The sequence below is a fragment of the Aythya fuligula genome, chromosome 13 (genome assembly GCF_009819795.1).
Source record: "Aythya fuligula isolate bAytFul2 chromosome 13, bAytFul2.pri, whole genome shotgun sequence".
In the NCBI taxonomy this organism is placed as follows: Eukaryota; Metazoa; Chordata; class Aves; order Anseriformes; family Anatidae; genus Aythya; species Aythya fuligula.
Genome location: NC_045571.1, coordinates 11671290 through 11685507, shown reverse-complemented (window position 1 = coordinate 11685507; position 14218 = coordinate 11671290). Strand labels below are relative to the sequence as shown.

The 14218-nt window shown below is 51.4% G+C and overlaps 3 protein-coding genes across 3 annotated transcripts in view; 1 reads left to right on the top strand and 2 right to left on the bottom strand.

The window, feature by feature from the left end:
- Nucleotides 1-5544, bottom strand: part of TEX11 (testis expressed 11) — a 31777-nt gene extending 26233 nt beyond the window's left edge. Inside the window, exons 1-6 of the mRNA XM_032196436.1 lie at nucleotides 5314-5544; nucleotides 3278-3377; nucleotides 1990-2069; nucleotides 1451-1531; nucleotides 1249-1368; nucleotides 318-398 (exon numbers count right to left, since the gene is read on the bottom strand). Of these exons, the coding sequence (XP_032052327.1) occupies nucleotides 318-398; nucleotides 1249-1368; nucleotides 1451-1531; nucleotides 1990-2069; nucleotides 3278-3377; nucleotides 5314-5544 (693 nt within the window). The remainder of the gene's footprint in view (nucleotides 1-317; nucleotides 399-1248; nucleotides 1369-1450; nucleotides 1532-1989; nucleotides 2070-3277; nucleotides 3378-5313) is intronic.
- A 268-nt stretch (nucleotides 5545-5812) lies between these two features.
- LOC116494601 (nuclear cap-binding protein subunit 2) lies at nucleotides 5813-8470 on the top strand. The gene is made up of 4 exons (XM_032196551.1): nucleotides 5813-5919; nucleotides 6074-6255; nucleotides 6918-7056; nucleotides 7710-8470. Exons 1-4 carry the CDS (start codon nucleotides 5833-5835, stop codon nucleotides 7806-7808), a joined length of 507 nt encoding a protein of 168 aa, XP_032052442.1. The 5' UTR covers nucleotides 5813-5832; the 3' UTR covers nucleotides 7809-8470.
- A 1439-nt stretch (nucleotides 8471-9909) lies between these two features.
- On the bottom strand, nucleotides 9910-12416 carry LOC116494518 (serine protease 23-like; the record flags this gene model as incomplete). Its single annotated transcript, XM_032196435.1, has 2 exons — nucleotides 9910-11814; nucleotides 12271-12416. Coding segments are annotated over 2 exons (1230 nt in total), but the record flags the coding sequence as incomplete, so codon positions are not given.
- Nucleotides 12417-14218: the final 1802 nt, after the last annotated feature.

The window sequence follows — 14218 nt, the reverse complement described above, 5'->3', positions numbered from 1 at the left end:
TCTTTTTGCCTTTCTTGATGATTTGTTTTCACTCATTCTTTAGGAAGAGTTTATCATTCTATTTCAAATGATAAACTATAAGCAAAAAAAAAAAAAGAAAAACACTGAACTTTGAAGGAAAAAAAAAACCTGCTGCTTTCATGCAAAATATGTAGCAAGAAAATCTCAGAGAAGCAGAAAAACACAGAACACATACACACAAAGAGTTCTCGAAGTATTTTTCAAAATTTTATATGGCATCTGCCACTCGTTAACATATAGATAGGAAAGCAGATTTTCAAACTTTGGAATGATAAAGAAGATATGATTTCACTAACCTCTTTTGGCAACTTCATCAACATATCTTTACAGCGCTGCACACACATCACAGCTTTCTGAAAATGCCCTTGAGCAACTGCCTAGGAAAGCAGTAGAACATGCCAACAGACTGTAAGTGACTTGCTTGCCTCTAAAATTCATTAAAAGACCAATCTCTAAAAAAGGACTTGGATTTGCATACATTTTTCACATTCACTAAAGCTAAATCTGGGATTAGATATCTGTCCTTCTAGTGCTACAATAATTCTGTTTATTTCTATATATTCCCAGATGACAAAGACATCCAGAAGTACCCTGCCGTCCAGCCGTAGTGTGGAAGGGACAGATAGGTGGTACCAAACCATTCAGATGTTAGATGATGTAACAAACTAGCAAATCTTAAAACACCTCTCCAGTAACGTGGGGTACTCTTTTTGTCTCCGTTATCAATTAGAAGCTACATGAAAAATTTTGGCCAGCGTTTTGGTCTGCTTAGGGAAGCACTTTTCAATCAGGCCAGCTGCAGATTTGATGAGCAATCTGAAGTGGCAAGTCTTACTGTGTGCCTATTAAACAAACACAGTTTTGGGGACCCAGGCTCCCCTTTCTTCAGTAAGCACAAGGCACCTTTGGAACCAAAACATTTATGACTCAGAAGGGCAGCTGTTTGTTGTATAAACACTCATGCTAGCCAAATCATAGAGCAACAAATCTGAACTAGAAGATATAAACAACACGGCAGAAATGACTGCGATAAACCAGGCAAATTAAAAATCATCAAATTATTGCAACACTGAATGCAAACATCACGTCTGATATCTTACATCTAAGCAAAGGAAATATATCCTTCAGCAAGTCCTCGGTGCCAAGCATTCATACATCTAATAAACGGGTCAGAGTTTCCTTTGTACCCCCTAGTGACTTATAAAGAAAGCAGGGAAGAACACATACTGATTCAGCCTGATAAGAGAGCACTTTGAAGAGGTCCTTCTCCACATCAGCTTTGTGCACATGAATATCTGCTTCACCATCGCTCCCCTTACGTAATTTTGTGTACAGTTTTTCTATGCTCTGGAAAACAAAGCTTAAGCATCACCCATGGAACTTACAAACAGGTGTGTTTATAAGAAACTAGAACGAGAAAAGCACTTACATTCAAGGCAATCTCTAGAAATTCATCAGCAAGATCAGCTTTTCCAATATCTATCCATCCTTTACCAGTTTTCATTGACATCTGAAAGAGAAAATGATATGTGCTTTGTGACAATTTAGTCACTTCAAAGAAGCAGTGTTAAATTTCTTCTTGTTAACGCACATATCTTATGCAGGAGAGAGGTATTTCAGCTCTTTAATTTGTGACAAGTGTCTCTTGCATCTGAATTAACTCCATAGCACCTAGATGCAGCGTAGGACTTAGAGTGCCCTACTGCACAATACTATAGGATATTGTAGTAATGCTTCTCTCGTAACATTTTAACATATGACAAAGATGTGATGCTAACTGCACTGTTAAGAAATTTGTAACTGCACTAACTCAGCAAGGTATGCCTGTGACACGGGCCCACCTTCAACATGCACACTCCCCAGAATTACAGGCTTATTTCACTCACTTCCCAAAGCAATTGTAATAAGGTTGTAAGATTTCCCTTGGTGATCAACTGCATTTCATCGCTTACCTGCCAACAGCCTTACCAAAATCTGTCTTCGAATAGTCCCCTCTGGAGGATCACTGCCTTCACAAAGGCACACCAGTCTACAAGCAACAAATCGCACTACAGGAAAACAAGGTATAATATATTCTTAAGTTTCCTTTTGTCTTTTTTTTTTTTTCCTTAAGAAAATCAGGCCCTGCCACATCCAAAAGATGGTTTACCATGTACAATTGCAGGAAAGAAAAATTTGAAAGCTTCAGTAGTCAAAGCAGTCTGAATTTTAGCCAAGCTCTTTAAAACTGCCTTTTAGGCATCAAGAAAAAAAAATAAAAATGATATTCTCCTCAAAATACCTATTAAACCTATTAAATACCTAAGTTAAAGACACAGCATTCAAAGACTTAATTACATTACAGGTGCTCACAGTAACATGCCTTGAGTGCCTCAGAATAGCCTTCAGCAACATAGGGAAATCAAGTTTAATAATCTTTACATTTTCAAAGTAAAAAGCAAAAATATTTTCTGGCCTTTCTTAAACACCAGGGATAGAAAAGACACTGCTTAATATATTTTAAATAGCCTCTCCCTGGCCCTTCAGCTGTGATATAAGATCTGAGAACATTACACTATGGTAATTATTATTTATTTTGTGTAAACTTACCCTTTTCCCTTCCCCTGACATCATTTATATGATGCAGAGTGTATATAATTTTGACTATAATCCCTCAAGACAAAAATGTAGGCCAGATATTGCAATCCTACAGAACCACATAAGGAACTGGATGACAGAGTAGACCAAAAGCTCACTTCTGATTTCCCCCAGCCCTGCTTCCGGCTTTAAGCAAACCAACTAGCTGTGTGCCTGGATGAGGCAGGGGAGTCAAAAAAAAAAAAAAAGATTTAGATTTTTTCTGTAAACATTAGTGAGATAGCTATGTTAAAAAACAGTCTCACTTTTTATAAATTAACTGACCAACAGTCTAAAATTTATGTCAGTTTTATTTCCATACATTCTCAGATTAACAACATAGCATTAGAAGGCAAACTACAGTTTCCTTTGGCTACACCATTGTTTTATTGATGCTCATGCACAGAAGGGGAAGTGGTAAAAATGCCTATCCTGTTTCTGTGTCACTAGATCACCATTACACCAGAGTGATCCCGAATGGTTTATGGAAGTCTAGCTGTACAGTTTCCTCTGTCTCTACCCTACCTGCAAATATCCAAACAAATCCACAGCACTGCACATATACCTGTCAGCAAAGAGCTTTTCCTTTTCACGCTGCAACACACAAATGTGTTTGGAAAGGAACAGGACGCATACGTACGCTTAGCTCTTTGCTCGTCATTGATGACAGAACCCATGTGCTTGGTCACAGCCCAGTTCCACAGGCTGATTGCACCTTCTTCAACCTGAGGAGGAAAATTCTATTAGATTTGATGTTGCCCTAGATTTGGCTCACTTTCAAATTCACTGCTGGATGAGGAACCACCTTTCATGCTCGTCATGTTAATGATCTGTGCACGTTTGTGCAACCGCCTTTGACACTGATGTCAAAGGCCTGAGTTTTCTGTGAAGCTGTTACATGAACCGACCATCTCCACAGGGAGAGCTGGGATAGTGACCCCAAAAGAGACACGCTGAGTGGACCACACAGGTTTTTCTTCAGCTAAAAGTTTGGATCATGCTTTTCTGCAGAACACGTATTCCAGAAGACTGATAAGCAGTTGGCAGGAATCACATATTCTTGTCATTTATAAGATACGCTCAGTCTCCTAAAAGACTATTTCACATCTTCTAAAAATTTGAGAACGTTTCTAAGATGAAGTTAAGAAAGAACATGGCTGCAAATCAAAGGCTGACATGACCTGAAACTAAAAAGAAGTAATCATAAGACCAATAGCAGTACGCACATGTATGTCACGTCAACATTCAGCTCCAATTTGAAATTACACAAACCAGCAAATTCTGTATGTGAAGTGGTGGACTTCAGAAACATTCAAGCATGTTCCTAAACAAATCCCATTAATCTGTCAAATTACTGAAATATCCTAACATATGTTTCTGTCAAGTCCTTTTCCAAACTTCGCAAAACATGACCTGACTTACCCCATCCATCTGGGATGAAGCTTCCTCAAAAACACTCGCACATAAAAAAATTTGTGCAATAGCACATCGGCACGTCCAACACAACTGATTCCCTGGCAGCTTTCAGAATACATTATGTGTGTTTTAAACAGATGTTGAAAAATTAGAAGGGACTGGAAAAGAGCTGTAAAATTGTACCAGGTTGGGAAGTGCATCTGTAGTAAGACTTTACCTCTTTTGCCTACAGAATGTTACATTTAATTACTTTAAGCACCTATGCTGGGAAATTCCTGGTATCAGCAGACAAAGAACAAAGGCTCCTGACTAGGTATTCTTGTTAAAAAGATGATGCAATCTTGCATAAACACAATAAGCTCCTTTAAAAACCCATCTCGAAGGGTAGTGTATTTTCCATCAGTCAAATCATAGTTTCCAGAAGAGATGTTGGCTACAAATATGCTCTTGCATAATCAGGAAAAATGTTATGGACCCTTTTATTTAAGGGATCAGACGACAAATTAATTTCTCCTTTCTTTAAAACTCATTTAGCCCAACGGGAAGAACCAAAGGATACCAGTTTTATGCTCCTGTACTTCTTTATAGACAGCATTAGGATTATTTTCTGTACTGACACACGCTAACGTGTCCTGCCCTTTGTTGCACATTGAAGACTTTCAAAATCAGTCTTCCTTTGAGGACAACCGCTGTGAACTAAATTTCGCTTCAAAATAGAATTTTGGAGGAAGAGTTTGGGCAATCCCCCAGCTGGCTTTATTTTTACTCCAGGTTAATTTCTCATCGATTTCTTTTAGAAAAAGACCTTTTAAAGTAGTCATTTACCACTTCATAAACGTCCTCTAGACGGCCTACAAAGAAAAGCCCTATCGTTATTATAAGCAGCGCCCTAATTCACTGGTGTGATGTAGGAAAAAGGCTTCCCACCCTGCTGGGCTCCCCATGCAGGTGTTATGAGGTGTGCTTGTTTGTTTTTCTCCCTCCCAGACCCGCTATCCCCAGTCAGTGTGTCGGGAAGCCCCTCAGCTGCTCCCACGCCTGCTTTACTTCACCACTACTCCGCCACCTGCGTTTTTGTGTGGAAACCCGCGGCGTGGGCACCAGGAGCTGCCGTTAACGCTTTCTTTTTTTATTATTTAACACTTTTCTGCTTTGTTCCTGGCGGGTTGCGGGGCTGCTCCATCCCCAGGCCGGCAGGGCTGGGTTCTGCCTCAGCACACCCAACGCCGGGAGGCCTCAGGCCGCAGGGCCGGGCCCTACCTCCGGCTCGGCCCCCGCCTCCCCGCCGAGGCTCCCCGCCGCCCGGAACAGCTCCTCGGTGAGCGCGGCGATGCGGCCCGGCGCCTCCTCCCGCAGCAGCTCCCGGAGCAGCCCTGCAACACAGGCGGGGAGCGAACCGTGAGGGGAGAGCCCCGTGACGGGAGCGGAGGGCAGCGCCGCCCCCGCCTCCCGCCCGCCGCCACCTTCGGCCGCCGCCCGCCGCGCCGCCATGACAGGGCCGCCCCTCAGCGCCTCCCGCCCTCCCGCCCTGCGCACCGCGCATGCGCGCCACCGCCACAGCCGCGGAGGAACGGACAGCTCCGCGCGGCGATTGGCCGTCCGGCGCGTCCGCCCCGCCTTCCTCCGCCGATCGACAGGCGCGGCAGCCAATAGGGAGGCTCGGCGGCCCCGCCGGCCGTGAGGCGGTGCCGGTGGGCGCCGTTCTGGAAGGATCCCGGCGGCGGCGGCGGCGGCGGCGGTGGCGGTGGGGCGAGGGGGGGGGGCGCGGGCACGGCCGCCATGTCGGGGCTGCTGCACACCACGCTCAGCGGCCTCAACAGCGACTCCTACTGCGAGATCAGCCGCTACCGCGACCAGCACTTCCGGGTGCGGCCGGGACCGGGGGCGGCTGGGGGGGGGGGGGTGAGGGGGACGGGGCCTGCAGCGGGGTCGGGGCGCCCGGGGGCCGTTACCCGGTGGCCGTTGGTCGCTGACCGTTGGCCGCTGACCGTTGGCCGCTGACGGCCCGCTGTGCCCGCAGGGTAGCAAGAAGCTGCAGGAGAAGTTCCTGAAGATCTCCTCCACGCTGTACGTGGGCAACCTGTCGTTCTACACCACCGAGGAGCAGATCCAGGAGCTCTTCTCCAAGTGCGGCGACGTCAAGCGCATCGTCATGGGGCTGGACAAGATCAAGAAGACGCCCTGCGGCTTCTGCTTCGTCGAGTATCCTTCCCGCGCCCTCCTGCTCTCGGCCTGCCACGGCCAGCTCTGCCACCCCACGCTGGTGCCCGCTGCCAGGCATTTGTTTCCCTTCCTTCCCCCCAACCTGTGTAGGTGGAACTAACACAGGCCCCATCTCACCCATGGCCAACGCTAAGGGCTCGTGTTTGCCCCCTGTTCAACCTCTCGCCTTCACTTCGCACCTAAAGGGCCTCGCAGAGCGGTCCGTGGCGCTGCTCCCCAGCACAGGGTGCACGCTCGTACAAGTTGCCCCGTGAGCTGTCTCTGCAGAGCTCTCCCGCGAGGCCTGCGCCTCCTGCTCACGTTTAGTCAAGTTTCGCGTGGTAGAAGAAGGCGTCATACAGATTTCTTGCCCGTAGCAAGGCTTTAACGTGTTTGTTTTATCTGCTTGTGATATAAGTGATCCAAAGCTATTTCTTGCCTGCACAGGTACTATCATTAAAGTTCAGAACCTTAGGAAGGAGTGGGAGCTGTTTTCAGCTTGGTTTTACATGACTGCAGTTGTTTGATCCCAGAGAAAAGAGTAGGCACAGTAGGAAAACCTGGAAGGCAGGGCTCTTCTGCCTCTCAAATGCAGTAGTTCTCTTTCTTTTCCCTGCAGCCAACAGAACAGCACATGCAGTTTTCCTTAGAGTGTGTCTCAGATACTACACGAGAGCAGATGCTGAACACGCAATGCGATTTATCAACGGCACGCGACTAGACGACCGCATAGTTCGAACAGACTGGGATGCAGGGTTTAAGGAGGGCCGGCAGTATGGAAGAGGAAAGACTGGAGGACAGGTAAAAGCAATACCGGTTCAGACCTTGAGTCGGGTCCCCCTAAGACAGTGTAGAGCTTTTCTGGTTTTGTCTCCTGGAGAACACAGTGTAGGCGATAAGGACCTGATAATGAAGTACAGCTACTCCGTGTGATTTTGGTAACTGGTGCTACCCTGCTATTAAGAGCTAGAAGTAGAACTAAGGCTCCAAAGTTCCTGACAGTACAAGTAGAAATTTCACTATTCCATACTAGTACTCTTAAAATGGTGTAGAATTTGAAAGGAGAGGGGCAGCACATCTGTCAGGCCAATCTCAGGAGCCAGCAGTTTGTCCTGTGTGAAGGTACGTTTCCTTTGCAGACTTCTTGTTGTTTTTTTTTTTTTTTGTGGGGGGGGGTGGGAAGGGAAGTAAATGTTCTGGGGGCAAAGCCTGGCATTAAAATATTTTGCCATTATCTTTGCCATTATGTAAAAGGACCTCGGGCATCAGACATATTTTCATGTCATTTGCACCACCATCACTTTTTTGGTGGATTATTTGAGGAGATTTCAAATGGGTCAAAGTGCTTCTAATCTGAACTTCAGTTCTCCACCAGCTGAGCGAGAAGAGGGTGATGATTCTGAAGGACACGAGCAGTGCAGGATGCTAATATTTGTGTCATTGCTGTGCCCCAGGTGCGAGATGAGTACCGGACAGACTACGATGTGGGAAGAGGTGGCTTTGGCAAGATTATTCAGATGCAGAAGGCAAATCATCAGCCTGCAGTCTATTAATTGCCTCATAGGTCCTAGCTCGTAGAGGGTTCTGTCCTTCCAGAGCTAGCCCTGTTCTCGCATTTTGGATTGGGGTAGGGAGTGAGATCCAAGTTCCAACAAAAGGTGACCCTCCTTAGACTGTGGATATACATGTGTTCATTCCCCCTTCCTTCTGGGCTAGAGAAGATGTTCTGTGCTGATGCAGGGCAACGAGGGAAACAAATGGACAGCTCTGCAGGATTCTGGGTAAGAAGAAATGCAGCATGGCAACACCTCGTGCTATGACGTACTCTTCATGTTGCAGCTAAGCAGGTGGCTTCCTCCAAGTAGGGACTGCAGCTGCGGTTGCTCTCAGATGGAACTTGTTAAAAATGTGCCACCACTGGAGCCCTCCAGGTGCCAGGGCACCTTGTGGGGATGCAGGAGAGTTGCAAATTTCTAATTTACAACCTCCTCTGCTAACAAAGCAGTGTCACTGTTTGGATGAGAGAAGCGCAGCGAGGTCTTACTGTCCACTTGGAGGTGCTTGCCTGCACATCTAGCCCTTGGGTTGGTCAGGGCCTGCAGAGCCTTTCTCTTTATGATGCCCCCAGTGCTGCCTGGCTTTTCTGATCCTCACTGTTCGGCGTGGTTTTGTTAAAAGTTTCTTTCAATTTTTTAAATAAACAGTGAGTCCTGTACCTGTTGCAGTTTGTGCATCAAAACTGTTAGCTCTGTGACAAGAACTGGGGGGAACATCTGTTGGTATTTTAAAATTGCTGTCACTTGCATACACTAAGATGGATGCTAAAAGAGGGCGCAAGTTTCACTGTATTTCTCTGGGCTTCCCTCTTGCTGCTGGCTTTTCCTCTTCTGTTTTTGCAATAGCTGGTGGCTGACACCAGAAGGAAGTTGCTTATAAAGCATGCAGCTGCTCTGAATAAGACAAACCTTTATGTTTCACGTGAGCAGATTCCAGGAAAACTTTCACTGTCCTGATACCTGTTCCATGACCTGAGGTGTGTAGGAAGCAATATAAAGGTCCAATGTGCACTTAAGAATGGAAGGAACTCCCTTCCTTCTGTTTGTTGTTAACAACCTCCCCCCAGTGCTTTCTTCCCCATTTAAGAAGAGCATGGCTAACACTATTAAGCTGTTTGTAGGGTCCAGACAAGAGAGCAGAAGAGATTACAACACCTACTGATCTGTCCCTAAGCATCTCCAGCCAGGGTAGGCAATGCCGCTGGACAAGTTAAATTGTGACTGTAAATTGGTTTAGTGTGATGAAAATAATAGCAGCTGCTCCCTCTCCAGTAATGTGTAATTGGGATTTTTCATGCTCTGTCTCATCCAAGATAATGAATACTGTTCTGCTGAGCACATGTGCAGACCAGGCATACAATTTCAATTATTTTAACACTTATGTTAGAACTGAGTGGGAGCGGGTGTAGCATTTAATTTGTTGAAATGTCTCCTACCTGCTTGTTTTGCAAGTCAGGTTGCTGCATCAGTAAAACTGTCACGGATCTTGAAGGAACTGCATGTTTAGACCTCAGCAGACCTAAGGAATGACAGAGTTGACAAGCCTGCGATGCAGGCTGCCCTGACATACAGTGAAAAGGAGGGGACGTTGACACAAGAGCAAAAAACAAGCTCAGTTTGTCATCTGTCCAGCCTGGCAAAGCAGCATCAGCACAAAGTCCCTTCTGGAGGTTATGGATTACATAGAAGAATTGCTTGGGCAAACACAGCAAGCAAAAGGGAATCTGTGAGGAAGACAGGGAGGGAAATCTGCCATGAAACTTGGATTAGCAACAGAATCTTGTGTATATGAGGTAGGGAAACATAAAACAAACTCTTGCTTTGCTCCTGGGAGAGCCTGGTAGGGCCTGTTGGACGTATCATTCCTGTGGATCTGACAGAGCATGTGGGAAGCTGTTTGGTCAGGTGCCTGGGTTATGACTGTGGGAGGCATTTCTGTCCCTATTTTTGCAAGATCCTGCAGTTTCAGCTCTGCCCAGCTCCGCCTGTCCTGCTGGCTTTGCTCTGAAGGGAGAGCACTGCCATGCTTTCACAAGTCCCAAAGCAGGGCTGGCAAGTTGCGCACCGCTCTCCTTTCAACGTAACCTTTGCAAAGAGATTTGTGCTGCCTTTTATTCAAATACACGTATTTGCATAAAATAATCCACCTCAAATACTACAGCTGCAGTAAATGCCAGGGTCCCTTCCTCCTAAAGGCATCCCAAAGAGAACCAAAGAGAGATGAGAAGGTTTACAAGTAAATGGGCGCTCTCAGATCTCAGCCTGTGCTGTGGCGTGGCGGTACCCACGTGGCACCACGCTGCAGGGGTTGGAAGAGGTTTCCTTTCCAAGAGTGCCGTCACGTGCTGCTTCCACCAGCAGGCTGGAGCAGCCCCTCCTGTCCTGGCCGGGCTCCTTGCTGACAGCGTGCCCAGAAGCCTCCGGCTCCAGGGTTCCTTTTCAGGCACCTTTCATCGGCACACAAAGACGCTGTTAGAAGAAAAAATCCTTTGTCCTCACGGAGCTGGGGCAGTGCCAAGCTGGGCAGTGCCAGCCCACAAACAGAGACCTGGTGAGACCCAAGAGAAACTCGGTGCAGCTGAGCACAGGCCTGTGGCTGCCTCCAAGTGGTTAACGGCTCGAGGCAGAGGCCACTGTCCTGACTGCCAGCTGAGCTCTTTGTGCAAAGAACCCGATGCTGAGTTCCCACCAGCACCAACCAAAGGAGCTTACGCACCCTTCAGGCCTAGTGAGTCTCCGCTGGATCCCTTGTGATCTGCGGGGCCCTCATTCCTCCAGGACAGAGAACAAAATGAAGGCAGTGGTGCAGCAATTTTGGCAGGAGATGCTGCTCCTCCTCGTGCTCCTCAGCCGTGCATTCGCTCTGCAACACCACGCTCAAAGCCTTCTGCACTGGGGAGGGGAAAAGGAAGGCTGCAGTTATTCGTTCTGGCAGCTTTTATAGTCCCCTTTGATCCAGTAACAAATTTGAGCAAACTTCGGAGCCGTCAGGCGAACAGCAACGTTATAGTCATGCTGCTCCCCGGCCACCTCGAGCCACTGGTGCCCAGAGAAGACCCCGACCACCTTCCTCTCCCACTTGTGCCGGACGGGGTCCCACACCTTGCCGTACACCCCAGAGCCGGAGGCACCGGGCCGGGCATCGCAGTGCTGGTAGATGAGGTGTGCCGTCTCGTCCTCCACCCCGCAGAATCGGTAGACCAGCTCGCCCGGCCGGTCACTGTCAAACCCCGAAAAATGAATCCTCTTCCCAGCCATCTCCTCCGCCGCTGGAGCCACCGCCAGCTTCATGTAGGGGCGCTGGTGTGGCCTGCGCAGCTCCAGCAGGGCGTAGTCGTAGTCCATGCTGACCGAGTTGGGGCTCCGAATCCAACCCTTGGGCACCTGCGTGCGCCGCACGCGAGCCCAGCACATCGCCAGCCCCCCCGGCCCCGTCCCGTTGCCAGCGCCCTGCAGCGGCGTCAGGAAGCCCACCTTGATCTTCCTGGCCCCCTTCACGTAGTCTTTGCCGTCGTGGATGCAGTGGGCAGCTGTGAGGACGTGCCGCTCGGACACGAGCACCCCCGTGCACCCCGTGGAGATCTTGACGGTGGCGGAGAAGGGGAAGTCCAGCAAGAAGTGGGGCCCGCTGATGGAGAACCGCCCGTCCGTGCCGTAAATCTGCCGCTTGCGCCGCCTGCGCCACCTCTGCCGCCTCTTCTCCATGCCGCCCCCCCGGGGGCTCAGCTCCACCGTGGTGAGGGTGCGGGTGCCGTTGGCGTACAGGGTCTCATAAGAAAGGTGCTCCTGAAAATCCTGGGGGGCCAAGGCAGCCTCCCGCCGGGCGCATGTGTCGTCACAGCGTGTCGTCAGCTCCAGTACGGGCTGCGCCGAGAAGCGGGCTCTGCCGAGCTGCAGGATGGACCGGGGAACGAGGGCAGGAAGCAGGCCTCCAGGTGCAGCGCCGGGAAGGAAGGACAGCAGGAGGAGGGCAATCACCCGGCAGCCAGTCATCCTGCCAGACCTGCGGAGGCAAAGCGAGGGGACCATGAAGCCTGCCTGCTTACAGCACCAGCCACCTGCTGCGGCTCGCGGCCGGCGGATTATCGGCTGCACGTGGCCCTGTGCCAGCTACCGGGGAGCGCGTGCTTAAGCAGCTGCCACGGAAAGCAGAAAGGGGTCGGGACCTGCCTGCAGCTGAGTGACTAACCAGAGATGGAAATCTAACCCAGCCTTTGATCTCCTGCAGCTCTTTTGGATGGCGAGGCCCAGCAGCGCGACCGAGCGCTGCTGCAGCAATATCACGAGCAGATGAGTTTCCTCCGTCACGCCAGAAATCCCGCCTGCCCCGGGGTGGATTCCCGGGATTCCAGGGCTCGAGCCCCACCGGTGGGACGTGTCCCACCCGGCAGCAGCCCGGCTCCACCACCCATCACCCGCGGGGAGAAGGAGGAGGAGGAGGAGGAGGGTGTGACGGTACCTGCTGACTGCAGAGGGAGACGACAGCTCTGTCCCGCTGCTCCTACAGGGAAGAGAAAGGTGCGGTGACTCCAGGGCTAGACCTGAGCTGAAGAATTTGGTGTCACGGAGCAGTGAGGACAGGACAGCCTGGTTTAACCCCACAATGGATTACTGTACCCAATCTGCCATTACTTCTCTGTGCACCAGGCCACCCCTTTTCTCGCAGGGGAGCTGTTTGTGGGGCAGGTTCTCCAACCCCAGCTGTGTGCAGCAGCTCAGCCCTCCACCTCCATCCTCCTCGGCACGCGTACCGAGATGGGCTTCCCTTGGCTGACCGCAGAGGCTCTTCCCTGACAAGCAGCTGGAGCACAGGGAGAGCAGCTCCGACGCCTCCGCCGGGACAGCCCCGTGTCCCCCCAAGGCAGCCGGGGTCTGCGCCGGACACGTGGCAGCGCGCTGGGTTATGAAAGTCGCAGGGGAATGAGGGGTGGAGCCACGGAGGGAGGCTGAGAGCCACGAGCTCTCCGCACCCCGACCCCTCGGTGCTGCAGCCACGAGCACGGCCCGTGAGCCTTTGCCGGGACGCTGCCCCAGCCACCTGTCCCTCCACGTGGCTTGGGCCAAAAGCAGCCAGGGCACGGCGACCCTCGGGCTGCCTCTGAAACCCAGGGGACGGCCATGGGGAGGTGGCGGGGTCCTGCCTGAGTGCCCCCCCTCGGCACAGCAGCCAGCGAGGGCTTTGCGGAGACGGCGCCAAGGCATGAGCCAGCCCTTGGCTCCCCTGCCCACGTGTGTGCCCAGCCTGCCTGGCACCCACACAGCAGCAGCAGAGCTGGAGGCAAACGCAGGGGAGCAGCTTCAGCCTCACTCGGTTCCCTCTGGTGCTCTCCCAGCTGGGCAGAGCCTCCCCACGGAGCAGAAAGGCCCCACGCAAAGGAACAAACATCCACGGGTGGCTGCGTGCAGGGCCTGGGCTTGTGGCAGCAGCGCCAGGATCCACCTCCCCAGCCAACATGTGGAGCCTGCGAGACCGATAACAGGTAGAAGGCAGAGTTGCTGCCCTGGGGCTGGCACAGGAGTCCAGGCTGCCACCCCGGGTCCAACCCAGCCCCGCGGGGACGGGAGGCACCTACCTGCACCCAGCTGGCACCGGCATGGGAAGGATGGAGCTGGCACCTGCTCCTGGGGCAGCTACGATGGGTGCTGCCCTGCATGGACACAGGGACGTAGGCACGGCCGTGCTCAGGGACACGCGTGGGGCTACAGGCACAGCACACAGCCCGGGGGGTGCCGTGGGGCCGGGCAGCCCCTTCTCCTCCCCGCCGAGCCCTGGGGCAGGGCTTGCAGCTGCAGCCCCGGGGCCAAGCAGAGCCGATGGTGTGGGGCCCTCGCTGCTGACCGTGCGCTGACCCTGCTCGGCTGCCAGTAAACAAGGAGAAATGCCAAATCCACGCAAGATCCATCTGCCCTAAATTAGTTTATTTCGCAAAATAATCTGTCAGGGCTGATTTAGACCAGACCAGAATCTGGGAAATCATCTTCTCACATGGATGCAGCCCACCTCCTGGCCCCGCTTCCTCCGCAGCCCAGTGCTGGAGCCTCTGGGGGATATCTGCAAGGTCTGCACCGCAGCCCGTGCCCCGGGACCTGCTGGCATGCTCCCACGCCATGCAGGGCAAGGCCACGGCAGGCTGCTGTCCTGCACCCAGGCACCAGAAGCACGGGGCTGGGCCACCCTGGGGCACTGCTGCCTATTTCCCAGCTAACGTGGGAGGTTTGGCCATGAGCGTGGGTCTCTCTCCCACCCCCCCGGCTGTGGCCAAGCCCTGCTCTGTGCCGGCAGTGCCTGGCAGCCGGCCCAGCGGGGCACGCGGTCCTGCCCTGCTCTGCTCCCTCTCGAGCCCCAGCTCAGGCTGCAGAGCACGGGCATTAAAGCAAGACGCAGCCGGGCCAAGAGAGCAAAGCGG